The sequence below is a fragment of the Tachysurus vachellii genome, chromosome 16 (genome assembly GCF_030014155.1).
Source record: "Tachysurus vachellii isolate PV-2020 chromosome 16, HZAU_Pvac_v1, whole genome shotgun sequence".
Taxonomy (NCBI): domain Eukaryota; kingdom Metazoa; phylum Chordata; class Actinopteri; order Siluriformes; family Bagridae; genus Tachysurus; species Tachysurus vachellii.
In genome coordinates, this window is record NC_083475.1 from 9,408,152 (window position 1) to 9,422,981 (window position 14,830).

General features: G+C 36.0%; 1 protein-coding gene across 1 annotated transcript; it reads left to right on the forward strand.

Moving 5' to 3' along the window:
- The first annotated feature begins 3,090 nt into the window (after nucleotides 1-3,090).
- LOC132859247 (FERM domain-containing protein 5-like) lies at nucleotides 3,091-7,940 on the forward strand. Its single transcript, XM_060889912.1, has 2 exons — nucleotides 3,091-3,381; nucleotides 6,324-7,940. Exons 1-2 carry the CDS (start codon nucleotides 3,165-3,167, stop codon nucleotides 6,830-6,832), a joined length of 726 nt encoding a protein of 241 aa, XP_060745895.1. The 5' UTR covers nucleotides 3,091-3,164; the 3' UTR covers nucleotides 6,833-7,940.
- The last annotated feature ends 6,890 nt before the right edge of the window (nucleotides 7,941-14,830 follow it).

A 14,830-nucleotide genomic window follows, 5' to 3' on the forward strand; every position in this document is an offset into this window, starting at 1 on the left:
AAGGCCCTTAACCCTCAATTGCTCAATTGTATAAAAATTATATAATGTAAGTCACTCTGGATAAAGGCGTCTGCCAAATGCTGGAAATGGAATGGAAATGTTCTTAGACTGTAAGTGGGCAGATATCAACAAGTGGGCAGGACTTACACGTAGACAAGCTTAGATTTAATTAGCTTTTTCAAAATACTGATAAATAGCTTTAATAGGCCCCACTAAATCAACATTGACACATTGGCATTCTTACATATGCAGCACTATAAACTCTGACTCAGTTTCCTCTAGCAGATAACCTACTACGTCACTTTTCCTTCCTTGCTTTCAGTGTGTGCAAAGAAATGTTCAGAATCTGCTGACACCAAGTGGACAATTACAGACACTGCACATTATAGTATGACATTGTGTCTTGACTAACTAGTTTGTGCTATAGATCTATTTACACACTATATAAAATAAAAGCTTGTTTATAAAAGGACACTACCTTTTTTCTATGCATTCTGCTGCAAATGTATTTATTCTGTTAGAAATTGCCTTGTCAAGCAAACCATTTTTTTGTTAACTAATAATGTTAAACAAATTTGGAAATGTAGATGTGTAGCTCTCAATTTGTAGTTAATTTGTGCTCATTTAAGTCCTACAATTTTTTTTCTGTAACTATAACTATAACTTATCTGAAGCTGTAATTGCTTGGAAAAACATGGTTAAGTTTATACCCACACTAAGTGGGCTGATGCAAAAAGAAGCAGTATTCATTTTCCATAATGTTCCTATTAAAATAGTCCAAAGAAACCACACCATAATGTTACTGCTGCCCACTGAGTGCTTGTTTAAAAGCAAGGAAGGAGTCAATCTAAGAAATTAAGACTGCCTTCTGCAATATCACAGAGAGACGACTAAAACACTGATAACGCACGCATAAAAGTAGTCATATGTGCATTTGATGGGGTGGCAAAGTTCAATGCAGTGGTTAGAATGCATATCAGGGTGTGTAAGAGAATATGACATGGCTTAGCTTCCTGTCTAGGATTTATTGCTCTGTCCCTGGATAAATACTGTAATGAACTCCATTTAGAAAGAAGTGCACCCCAGAGTTCTTTCAGTGGGAGATAATGAAACTCCTGTATAACAAGGAAAGCATTGTCACAACCCTGGACGATATCCTAGTCTTCTCAAATAACCCTGAACAACAGGAGGAGAAAGCAATTCCAAAACAGGACTCAAACTGAATAAACACTTTGCTATTGTGTTCCAGCTAGAATGACCATGCAATCTAACATAGCTAAAGAGGTTACTTTATATTATATATATATATATATATATATATATATATATATATAAATATATAATATAGAAATATAGAAATATATATACTTTACATATCACTAAACCTGCTCATTAGGGTTAAGGATATATATATATATGATATATATATAAACCTGCCTTGATGCCCGATGACGCCTGAGATAGGCACAGGCTCCCCGTGACCCGAGGTAGTTCAGATAAGCGGTAGAAGATGAATGAATGAATGAATTTTAAACTTTAATTATATGTATTAATGAATTTATTTTTATCCTTATTTTTTTCTTATTATTATTATAGATTGCTTTCTTTTTTCTCTCTCTTCTGTTTCTATACTTCTGTAAAGCTGCTTTGAGAGCTATACAAATAAATCGAATTGAATTGAATGAAACTTCAACACATTAATTAAAAGTTATGCTATGTGCCAAAGAGTTACCATTACAGTAAACCAACACTATTTTTTTAATCTACTGTATTGTCTAACTAACCTCTAAACAATGTTGAACCAGTCATTACTATATCATATTTAGTTCTTCCAAGTGCTGTGATTTATATATATGTATACACACACACACAGACACACACACACACACATATATATATATATATATACACACACACTAAGGCTCTCCTCACAATCCTTACCATCATATCTAAATACTTTTAGTACTGGAATTAGTCACATTGTAAGATGCCATCACCTGCTAAGTTATCACATCAGCAAGTCCGTTTTTAACTGCTGCACATGTTCAGTGTATCAGCAGTGCAGCAGTATACAGTCTTTCTGTTGACTGGAAATAACTTCTGCATGAAACACAGTGCATATATATGTATATAGTAAAATTAATAAGGAATCATTTCTACCCAGCTATGATGTACACCCTGTGGCCTAATGATGTTTTTGTAGCCTGTTTGTCTTGGTGTTTATTTATTAGCATGTGTTGAAATGTATTTCTATTGGTTTCACATGCAGATTTACAGACGTAAATCTGTGTAATATGTGTAATATGAGAGCACTTGCCATTGTACAGTGTGTTCACCTGGACGTGTCACTCTGTCCTTATTCTGGGGTACGTACGAGTACACCGAGTCTGTGTTCTGTGTGTTTACAATTGAATTAGATTTGAATGTAGTTAACAGACTATAGTAAATATATTCCATGCTGTTTTTGTATCATTTATTCTTACTGTCATTCATGCACATAAAAGTGCAGCAATGATGGAAATCTGAATCCAACTAAATGGAGAGAAAAAAGTCAAAGAAAGGTTCCTTTGGGAGTTTTATTTCTTGCTATCATTGTCTCTGGCTGGCTCACTGGGGATAAATTTCAATTTAAAACTTAGAATTAATATCCTGAAATTATATGTTCATGTTAAACTTTAAATAAAATTATTATTATTATTATTATTATTATTATTATTATTATAATAATAATAATAATAATAATAATAATAATAATAATAATAATAATAATAATAATAATTTTATTATTATTGGTGTTTAATGTGAATTATTACTTTACTTACTTTATTATTATTCTAGACTAAGAGTTTTAACATGTAGTAAATACTACTTCTCAGAAACGTTAACAATTCTTGAAGCTATCCGTCTCATTTTCTTTCAGACAGACACACAAAATGACGGCAACATAAAGAGTTGTGCACTCCATGTTACTGACTACAGATCTATTATTACTGCTGCTATAAATATCAAGTGCTCCACCTCTGCACTTAACGGGAGGAGGAGCACACTACTGAGTACTCGCATGTCCAGTGTTTGATCCAAATGCCTCTTGCTCTCACACGAGCAACAAAACCATACCCAGATCAAGGAGTTTCTCACACGTATACATACACTCACACAGCACCATGGTGAAGTGTCTGATCCGGATCAAGACAAAAGTCAACGTTCACCTGCGGATGATTAATCACTGTTACCGAGATGTAAAGGTGCGGGTGCTGACGTTGGGCCCCAGACTTCTGGGTAATGTTTTGGGTGCTCTGCCCATCATACCCTCTCTACCAGAGTCCAGTAGCTCCTCAGGGATCAGCCTCTCTCCATATGGACGAAGCCACAGGGTCACAGGTAATACTTAGACCCATTAAAAAGCATCAAGTGTATGTATGGTGGGGCACGGTGGCTTAGTGGTTAGCACGTTCGCCTCACACCTCCAGGGTTGGTGTTTGATTTCTGCCTCCGCCTTGTATGTGTGGAGTTTGCATGTTCTCCCCGTGCCTCTGGGGTTTCCTCCAGGTACTCCGGTTTCCTCCCCCGGTCCAAAGACATGCATGGTAGGTTGATTGGCATCTCTGGAAAATTGTCCGTAGTGTGTGATTGCGTGAGTGAATGAGAGTGTGTGTGTGTGCCCTGGGATGGGATGGCACTCTGTCCAGGGTGTATCCTGCCTTGATGCCCAATGACGCCTGAGATCCGAGGTAGTTCGGATAAGCGGTAGATAATGAATGAATGAATGAAAGTGTATGTATGATCTTTGTTCAAGGAGAAAATAGTGATGATTACGATTTTTGATAATCTATGATATATAACAGGAATTCTCCATATTGATGATTGTCAAGCTCCAGTGAAGTTAATGAAGTTAACCATCGATCTAAAGAGAAAACCCAAGGCAAACCATATACAGAAAAATGACTACAAATGACAACTCATAAAACAACAAATGCTTGACAATAATACACTGAAACACTAGGAATTATTTAACTTGAAAATATAAGGTTGCTAATCCGAGTGAAAATGAGGAGCAAATGATAAGTATATATAGTATATTTATAATTACACTCTTCAGTGTCACCCAAATGAGGATGAGGTTCTCTTTTGAGTCTGGTTCCTCTCAAGGTTTCTTCCTCTTCCATCTAAGGGAGTTTTTCCTCACCACAGTCACCTCAGTCACCTCAGGCTTGTTCATTGTGGATAAATACAAACACTTTTAAACATAAGTCTTATACTAATCTTGAACTTTTATATAATATTCATCTTTGTATAATAAACTTTTTGTATTATGTCTTATGTTCTGTAAAGCTGCTTTGAGACAATGTCCATTGTTAAAAGTGCTATACAAATAAACTGAAATTGAATTGAATGGAATGGAATTGAGGGGGGCACGGTGGCTTAGTGGTTAGCACGTTTGCCTCACACCTCCAGGGTTGGGGGTTCGATTCCCACCTCCGCCTTGTGTGTGGAGTTTGCATGTTCTCCCCGTGTCTCAGGGGTTTCCTCCGGGTACTCCGGTTTCCTCCCCCAGTCCCAGTAGGTTGATTGGCATCTCTGGAAAATTGTCCGTAGTGTGTGATTGTGTGAGTGAATGAGAATGTGTGTGTGCCCTGCGATGGGTTGGCACTCCGTCCAGGGTGTATCCTGCCTTGATGCCCGATGACGCCTGAGATAGGCACAGGCTCCCCGTGACCCGAGGTAGTTCGGATAAGCTGTAGAAAATGGGTGAGTGTGAGTGAGTGAATGGAATTGAATGTGACATGCTGGGGATGATAGGAAATGTAGTTTAACTTCATTGGGAGCTACCATGGCAATAATAAAATGAAAAAGTGACCTGTTAGACCTATTAGAGTCTGTGTTTTGTGTTCATTACATTCATTTCTATTTTTTGTCTGCATATTTTCATTCATTCATTCATTCATTCATTTTCTACCGCTTATCCGTACTACCTCGGGTCACAGGGAGCCTGTGCTCATTCGTCATCGGGCATCAAGGCAGGATACACCCTGGATGGAATGCCTACCCATCGCAGGGCACACACACACTCTGGACTGGAATTTTCCAGAGATGCCAATCAACCTACCATGCATGTCTTTGGACCGGGGGAGGAAACCGGAGTACCCGGAGGAAACCCCCGAGAACATTCAAACTCCACACACACAAGGCAGAGGCAGGAATCGAACCCCCAACCCTGGAGGTGTGAGGCAAACGTGCTAACCACTAAGCCACCATGCCCTCATTTGCATATTTTCAGTTGAATACAATTCAAAACAAACAAAGAAAGAGAAAATGTTTGTGTCACATGCCCCTGGGGGTAACCAGACACCAATTTGAGAACCTCTGCTCCATTTTATATGCTAGTATAAATAATAATAATAATAAAATTCATAATAACAACTGAACTAATTTTTTAATTGTTGACATTGTTCTGACTGAAAAATGTCTTTACTGCATGTTTGGGCCAAACTGTTCAGCGCCAAGCAATTTTTGTTTAAACGTCACAAAGTCATGAAGTGGTTTTAATGCAGGAGGAGGAGCTGCTTAGGAGAAAGGTTAAGTCTTGTCAGTGTTCTCATTGCAATAGTATTTAATCTTTAATGCTGTACAGGACATTATATATTATATACATTATAAACTGCTCCAGAATGAAAGGTCTGAAGTCTTCAATGCACACAATCTTTTCTAAAGAAAGCACCATGTGTTTGTTATAAGGAGGTTCAGCGTTGAACCAGTTACAGACCAAGACCTTGCTTACAAATTCACGGACCATCAGGGTAATGTTAATAAAGGTAATGTGGAGTTTTAAGTTCATGTGTGTTTTATGTTCTTTAGACAAACAAAACCAAAAAAGTGTCTCAAAACCAGGAATCCGTAAAATGCAGGCAAAGGAGACATGCAAATTGTACACTTAACCAAAGGAATCGTCCTCAGTCAAGAAAGAAGAATAAATTAGTACAATAAATACAGGCTTCTGGATGTATGCATATCTCAGAAATTCTTTTAATCTGTTACTGCTCTCTTTTATCTCTATCAGTTTTCAAGCTCTTGTGACCTTTCTTTCTGTTTCCTTTTCTGTTTACACCAGAGAGATGTAAAAAAAAAAGGTGTGACAAAGGGTTTTGGCCAAGTCTGGCCTTAAGTAGCTTACTTTGTACCTGCTAGAAATTCTGCTTAATCAGCCTGTAGAATTCTGGTTAACCAAATTCCCCAGCGCAGAAGAGCTACTATCACTGTGTTGCACTGCCACCCTATGCATTTATTAAAGTTATTAAAATAATTTTTATTTTTTACTCTCTCAGATTCGTCACATGTAAGCAGTCAGTCCTCGCCTGAGCACTCCATCTCTAGTAGCACTTCTTTACTGAGTACACACTACAGTGGCCCAGAGGGTAAAAATGCACAAGCAAAATTCACAGAAGAATCCCACAAGTGCTCCAGTGATGTCTTACTCACACCAGAATTCAACAGCACACATGACCAAGATGTGAGGAATCCGGAATCAGTCCCTGAGAAAGAAGGTTCACTCACCTGCAGTGGAGGCTATAAACCTCTAGGAAGCACAGAGACACAGCAAGCTGTGGAGATGATGGGCACGTTGGCATGGCTTATGTTAGTGATGCTTGCTTTGCTCTTCGCCCTCCTGCTGCTTCTCGTCGCGCTAACAGAATCACAGCTTGACGTGCCTTTTCTGAGAGACATCCGAGAGACACCTGAATTCCAGCGACTCCACTACACCTACTTTTGTCCACTGAGACGTTGGCTGACCTGCACACTGAGGTGGATGGGGGTCCAACTCATAAAGGAATGATGGGATATAATGAGCCTCTCTGTATATTGTCGGATCCCCTGATATCTTTGTTTTTTTGTTTCATTTTTGTTCATTTTTGTTCCTTTTATTCACTGTTCTCTGGTTGTGTATTTATCTATTTTTTCTTTTGGCTGATGAAACTATCCACTGAGCTTTGTTTATTATATCTAAAATCTTCCAGATGGGTTTCCACTGATCATCACCAATTCTGAGATTTAGATCAATTGTGAGAAAACTTATAATGGAACAAAAGGAGACCTTTTCCTGTTTAATTTTTAAAAAAAAGGACAATAGTGAGGAGACAGGATTTTCAAGATGCCATTGATAATGTACTGAAGGGCAGCAAAGAAAGGATTCAAGAGAAAGGCTCAATGTAAAGAAGGGTTCAAATTTGAATAAAAACCAAATTAGGATGTACATTGAAGCATGCAGCTATAAAACCTAGTTAAATCAGCTCCTTTCCTATTTAAAATCTGAGCATATGCAGTGCAACAATTACCATATGTTTCCATATGATGGTGTAACACCTAATTATACAATACTATACTAATTATATAATATGTGTACATATTGTTAAAAAACTAGTATACATTACAAAGTCTACTTTAAATGACTAAATATACTTTTAAGAATTTTGAATGGATAGGTTACAATATATACTGAGTTCTTAGTTCTTTCATTGTTTTTGTGCCATTCTGGTGCATCTTCTTAATTTATATATTTAAAAAATGTATTGTCTTGTGCCACAGCAAAAAAGAACAAAACCTCAGCATTAAATCTGGTATGGAAATAGAGCCAAAAAGAGGGAAATGAATGTTTTTCGTATAATGTGTAAAGTCGTACAGGCAGTGATATTTATGATTATTGGTTGGTTTCTGAGCAACTAATATTCTAACAGTGGTGATGATCAGCAGAGTTTGAGTTATACCTACTGTATATGGAGATTAACAACACAGGATGTTACAGAGAAGAGGCATCTTATTAGGCATGTCGATAGTTCAGACACAGAGAATATGCTGTAGTCATTAAGCTGATGATGGCTCTTGAGGTTTAAGTTGATCTGTACTGTAAAAATTTGATCTTATCCAATGCTGTAATGACACAAACATGGGAGTAAAATATACACAAAATAAATACCAACTGCACTTGCATCTGCTTCAGTCTCCTCTTTTAGAGGGGATACCAAAGATACTGAAGATACCAAAAGACAATTCCATCTTTCACTAAATGTCACTTTTTAAAAGTCACAAAATTTTATTAAAAAGTCTGTTAGATTCTTAAACCCGGACACTATTGTGAGTAATCAGTAGCTATGAAAGGAGTCCTCTATATTAAGAAATATACTGCAGATCAGAATAGTCCAGTTCTGTATGTCATCACATACAGAACTGGACTTTTCTGTCATTTTGGCTTACAGGATGGTTACAGAACGTAGAGAACAACATTGTGCTGTAAGATTGTGAAATGTAGTGACATGAAATCTATATGTAGAAAGGTACATGTGTTACAGAGTCAAACGGCATGACCTACTCAAGTGATGCCAGTAGAAACACTCCCTGTATGGGGAATGCAAAAATCCTTAGGAACGGAATGTTCTGGGTTAAGGTAAACAAAGTCTGGAAAGTATTTCCCTAAACAACATCAAAGTCTGAGACAGAATTGGTCTGGAAATAACAGCTTAGTAGCATCAAAAAAAAAGAAAAAAAAGAAAATGTCTAAGTAGAAATCTCCTCATTATATAGTTTGAAATTTTCCCTCCAATTAATTTATCCTTATATTTACAGTAGCTGTCTTGCAAATTCTCAGAAAAACATTGAACATAATTTAAGACCTTGGTGTGACCGGTCTGGTGTCTAAAATAGCCAGTAAATGTAGAGTAAATGTAACTGATATTATTCTTACACTCACTCTCACTCACTCATTTTCTACGAACCCCCAACCCTGGAGGTGTGAGGCGAACGTTCTAACCACTAAGCCACCGTGGCCCCTATTCTAACACTTAAATAATTAAATAAAACCTATGTGAATGTGCACCTATGTGAATGTGCACCTACTATATGTGATATATTCACGCAACTTCAAGCAACATAGGCAATAAATGTAAGTATAGGAACGGTGTGTAGAATTAAAAAGTAACTAATTGTAGAATAAAAATCTGTTCACTGTTGTTTTGTTTTCTGTGTTTGCTTTTATTTTTTAAACAATTTGGCAAAAATGTGCATTACTTAGACAAGATCTTGAATAGATCCAAGCAAGAGATAACTTACTCTGACATTTCTTTTAAAGGTTCAGGAGCAGCCACTTGTCATTCATAAGAAATGCTTAGACAAAGAAACTGATGTAGAGTTGAGGAAAAAGAGTTTCCATAAACCTAGGCTAAAGTCATATCTTCACACATGTTTCCATGTTTCCCGTCTTAAATCACTTCATTTTTATAAAAGGTCATAATTGGTTCAAACGCTTTGTGTAAGTCACATAATCCAGCCAAATTTGAGCTTCATCAAAGGTATTTTATTTGGCAAACAAATTCCTTAAACTTAGTTGAAAACAAACTTTAATTTTATAATACCCCAGCAGTACAAAAAGAAACATTCCTATACAAAATACAAACCTGATACCAACATTTATGGCAATATATGGCAAAGATTTTTTGGTAGACAATTTCTGAGTATTGCGTATAAAGAATTAAGGAAGAAATAGAATATGTTGAATGACAGTGAATGTTTATAGCTTTGAGAAAATTGTGGAGTGTTTCAGAAAAGGTGATAAAGGTGATTTTACATTCAGAATTTATATTCTGGAGCAGTTTTATGGATCCGTTTTCAATAAATGTAGTATGCTTTATTAAACTAGTGTTATAACAGATTATCTAATGCTTGGAAAAAAATTTACTCAGTTTATGAAGGATTACTGGGATGTAAGAGAATATATACACAGTGCAGGTATTACACTCAAAATTTACTAAGTTTAAAGTAAACAATGCCTCTGTGTTGGTGTCCATATACCTGGTTAGCAAATTCCTGAAGCTTGTGCCAAATTTATAAATGCATTTATTTCGGCTAGTGTCAACTAGCATTGTCTTTATCGACTAAAAACTTCACATAGTAATGAGGCTGGAAAATAGAAATTTGAATCTGAAGCAACAAACAAATCACAATGACGAGCATTTTTCATTTGCATACTTTACATCTCCTTTAGCAGAAGATCTCTTTTGCATCTGTTTGTTTGCTCAGGTCTTTTAATGCTAGACACTTTTCTCCCATTCCATATGACACAGGTTATATCAGGGCTCAAACACGCCAGAGAGAACGAGAGATGAAGGCTGCACAAATTATACTTTTCTTGGCACCTCTAATAGGAGCAACAACATGCCTGTTATTTAAGCAATATATTTTTGTGGACATTTCTGTGCCTTGGCTTGACGCTCAGACATACTGCAGAAATAAATACGATGACCTTGCTACTATTGACAGACAAGAAGAACTGGACAGATTCAAAACTGATGTAGCAGATCATCTTTCTGATCGAAGCTGGACTGGACTTTTCAAGAACCCAGATAAGAGGAACTACACTCAGTGGTCTGATGGTACTGTATATGGATTTGCCCAATGGCAATTCGGTAAACCAGACGACAGGGCTACTCAACATTGTGTTACTATACTGAATGCTGAGTTAAATGATTATTATTGTACATTGAGTCTTCCATTCATATGCTACACATGGCAGCCTACACTAATCATGGTGCAAGAACTGAAGACCTGGTACGAGGCACTGGTTCAGTGCAGAACACAGTACACTGACCTGATCAGCCTGAGCACAGACACAGATCTCATTGTTGTCAACAAGAAAATCAGCAACTTTCAGAACGTTAGTTTGTGGACGGGCCTGAAGTTTTTGGATGGCTCATGGTTTTGGGTGAACAACGAGCCTGTGACAAACCTATTCTCGCTTCTTTCATGTCCCATCCAACCTTTCCGTTGTGGAGCCAAAGTTGGAGTTGCAGGTGTCTTGGAGAACACAGACTGCATGAAGAAAATGAACTTCATGTGCTACCACAAATAAGGGTATGTTTATCAATCACTAATATCAGTTACACTGAATGTCAGGAAGCAAATCAATAATTTGGAGTAAACTGGTATTTATTTTTTTGACTAAAAAATAAGGTCTTTTTTATTTCTCTCACAAGGTGAAGTGGTCGAAACCGATCAAGATGAAGAAGAAAAAAAAGAGAGATTTGTGTTGTTGACTTTAATTCTAAATGTGTGTGTGTATGTGTGTGTGTGTGTGTGTGTGAGTGTATGTGTGTGTAAGAGAGAGAGAGAACTGAATTCATATAAAATGAATCATAAAATTAATTAAGTTTTATAGCAATTAAATTAAAATTAAAATTAAATTAAAATTATAGCAAATGTTTCCTTGATATTTCTTGTGTAATTTATATATCTTGTGTTAGATATATTTCCCTAATCTGTAGTAAATAATAATAGTATGTATAAATTCCTGGAAATGCTATTATTTAGTGTGTATTATGAATAAATTCTGTTTTATAAATGTTGAATAAACTTATTCAACCCAGTACCAGTACCATTATTGTTTAAAGCAATCATGTAAACATTAAGCACATTCCCCCACTAGCCCTCTTTAATCTCTCTCTCTCTCTCTCTCTCTCTCTTTCTCTACTGTTACAAAACAAAATAAATGAGCACAGTAAAATTAAGATGCAATTTATATTACAGCTGGAACTGAATTCTGAGCCTCGCTGTAATATATAGGAATAATGTATACTTACAGACCAATCAGATCTGAGCAGCCATGCTGTGGTAAACAGGTATGATGGAATCAGTAACAGAAACTAACCTTCATGTTGTCCTAAACTTTACCCTCAAGACTCCTTCATAAAAAAGACAACTTCATCTTATGAATAGTTACAGTTTTTGTAAACTGTAGTTTTTTTGTTTTTGTGAATAGTAGTTTATAGAACTGTAGTCAAAGAAAGAAAAATGATGAGAACGTGGTGAGATTATAGATGTAAACAGATCAAAGTAAAATAAAGTGTGTATTAATGTACAACACTAAAGCAAACAATTCCAAACAAAAGTCCAGAACTAATAGTGAATTAGTGATTGAAATTCAGAAAAAAAAAATGTATGATACAGTTTTTAAATCCTACAGTGTTGGGATTAACAAGCTGCATATTACGGAAAAACTAGATATAATATTCAAAAGAATATTATATTATTAATATTACTAAAGCATATTTATTCTAAAGCATGACTTACCCCTTTGTCAAAACTGATTAAGAGCCATTGTAGTGTTTGGGACACATATTTCAGTCATTAAGACACAGGCAGAAGCCAGAAACATCCAACATGTAAAAAATATAATGTTTAAATCTAAAGCTTCAGGAGACAAATAAATATTAATACCCACCTGAAAATGAATTGAGTAAAAAAAATAAAAGACATTGAAACAAACAAATCATGTAAAACCCTAAAGAAACTCTCACACAGTAGTTAATGAAGGGCTATGAAGGTGTAGATTTACACAGATATTTGTCAAAAGTTCAACTGCAAAAATGGAATGTTTTCTCAAAGATTTTCCTATAATTTGAACTTACAATCCTCAGACGTCTCATACACTTGTGTGTCATCTAATTTACAATAACGTCACCTGGAACTTGATCCAGCCACAACAAAACGTATAGAGAAAAAAACAAATAATTTAACCTTGAAATTTGAATCTGAATTTTGGGTAGAATTGAAGGGAAGATATGATCGATGTAAAAGGTTTATTTTTTATGTTAGTTGCAATTAAACATACAGAAATATTTTATACTTTGCCATTAAACCCCAAATCAGGTGTCTACAGACATATAGCACATTTCTCTAGCTGGTTGTCTCAGACTGATTCACATCCTGAATAGTTTGGGTCTAAGAAAAAGAATCTAAAGAAGCTTTAGTATAATGAAACCTGGTGAAGATGGTTTTATCTTATTTATGTAGTAAAGAGCAGCCCTTGATATCTAACACTAAAAGTTTCATAGATGGCTTGGATAATTCCCTGTCAGAACACCAGAGTGGACAACGATCTGACAGGGTTTCTTTATGTTCTGTGCCATGCTCTTTTGTTTGTATAGTGTTCTCATGTGTGTTCCTTATCCAGCTAATTACCTTCCCTATTTATACCTGCTGTCCTGCGTGTGTTTTTTTTTTTTTTTGCTGAATCCCTGCTACTTCGTACTGGGTTTTGTTTTCTGTTTTCTGTTTTGGTTGTCAGTTTCCCTGTATCCTGTTTTGTATTTTTGTTGCTTAGTTTTTTCCCCCTCGCGCTTCTCCTGTGTCTTTTTTTATCACTGCTTTTGGTCTGTATTTTGTTTTAAAAAAAAAGATAAAAAGTTGAATCTGATGGGTTGCTTGGTTCAGTGTGAAAAGTCTAAAAGCTATCACCAGCAGAAAAAGTTATAAAGACCTCAGACTTCACAAGTTGCTCATTTAGGAAGTTTGATGGGTTAAATTTTCCTCTGTCCTTCAATCTGCACAGAGAAGCGACGGGAGATGATGAATGTGCACTAATATGTGGATAATGGACAAGGAACAGACAAAAATATGTGTGAATTCATAGAATATAACGAGAACTTCACTTTTCGAATGCTGTAATTAGTTTAGTTCCATTAGTTTAGTTTATCTTATGACAGAGTGGAAAATACTCAGAGGCAAGATATTCTTGACACAATGACTTTCATGAATCACAGCCTGTGTGTATGGCATCAAAGGACACATGAACTTTTCCTTCTAGAACCTCATCAGTCTCTCTTAAGGCATGTACTAATCACAAACTAACAAAGAGCTAACCTTATTTATGATGAATATTATTAATTCTTGCGTATATAGCAGCCATGTTAAGTATATGGTAATACAAGCTTTTAATTAAGATATTAACACATAGGAATTTGTACCTGTAGATTATAATATTAAAGCTCTGTCTGGAGCTTGTATTTAATAGGTTTAAAAGTGGGTACATTTTGGCATGGTGCATTTTTAACCTCTTGATTGGACTATTGTAATGCCTTAAAGTCTTAATGTTATACCCTAATAAGACCAGAGTGCAGCACATTTTACTAGAAACAGAAAGTTTGTTATGTCACTCCTATGTTATAAACACTGCATTGACACCTTTGGTTGGGATAGTGAAGGTTTTTTATTAGTACCTAGAATAATGATGAATACAACAAGTGGGCAATGTTTCTTTTCCTGCAAAGCTTCCTCGGCTATGGAACAGCCTCCAATTAGTGTTCAGACTCTATTAAATATAGTTTGAAATCGTTTTTATGTTTATGTTTGTTTATCTATTTATCTAGCTATTTTTAAATAGCTTTTCTTTTTTTTAAGGATCTTGGTGCTGAGGTTTGGTGATTATGGAGTGACACTTTATGCTCTAGAATTATCTTTTAGCCTTCTCTTTTAGCTATAATATCTTATTTATTGCTACTTATTTGGTTTTCAGCTCGGCAAGAAACACGTACGAAAACACGCACAAAGACATCAAATGTAGGCGCAATGTTGAAGTGCATTCAACTTTTTTTTTTTTTTATTAAACATGAAACCTCAATAAAGAGGTTTGAGTCTATAAATATACCTTGCCAAAGCTGCCCTTTCCTAGCATCTTGTGAAGTCATCCAGAGAGACTTTGTGGTGTTCTTTGTGTGGGACAGCATACAATGGCTCCGAATCTTCACTGAGCCTGAGACTATTACCCTCTAACGGTGCATTCATGGCTACACCCTGCTGCTCTGTATGTGGCACACAAATATCCAAGTCCATGTCTACACTATTATAATAATATACAAACTTAAATCAATATAACACAAATGCACCTAATAATCTGTTCTATCTCTCTTTTAATCTTTTGAACTAAACCTTTTACAGCGTTTGCACGATGGGGTGCTTCTGCCAGATCCTGACTCATTTTGTCCTCTGGACCTGCCTGGTAAATCCTGAT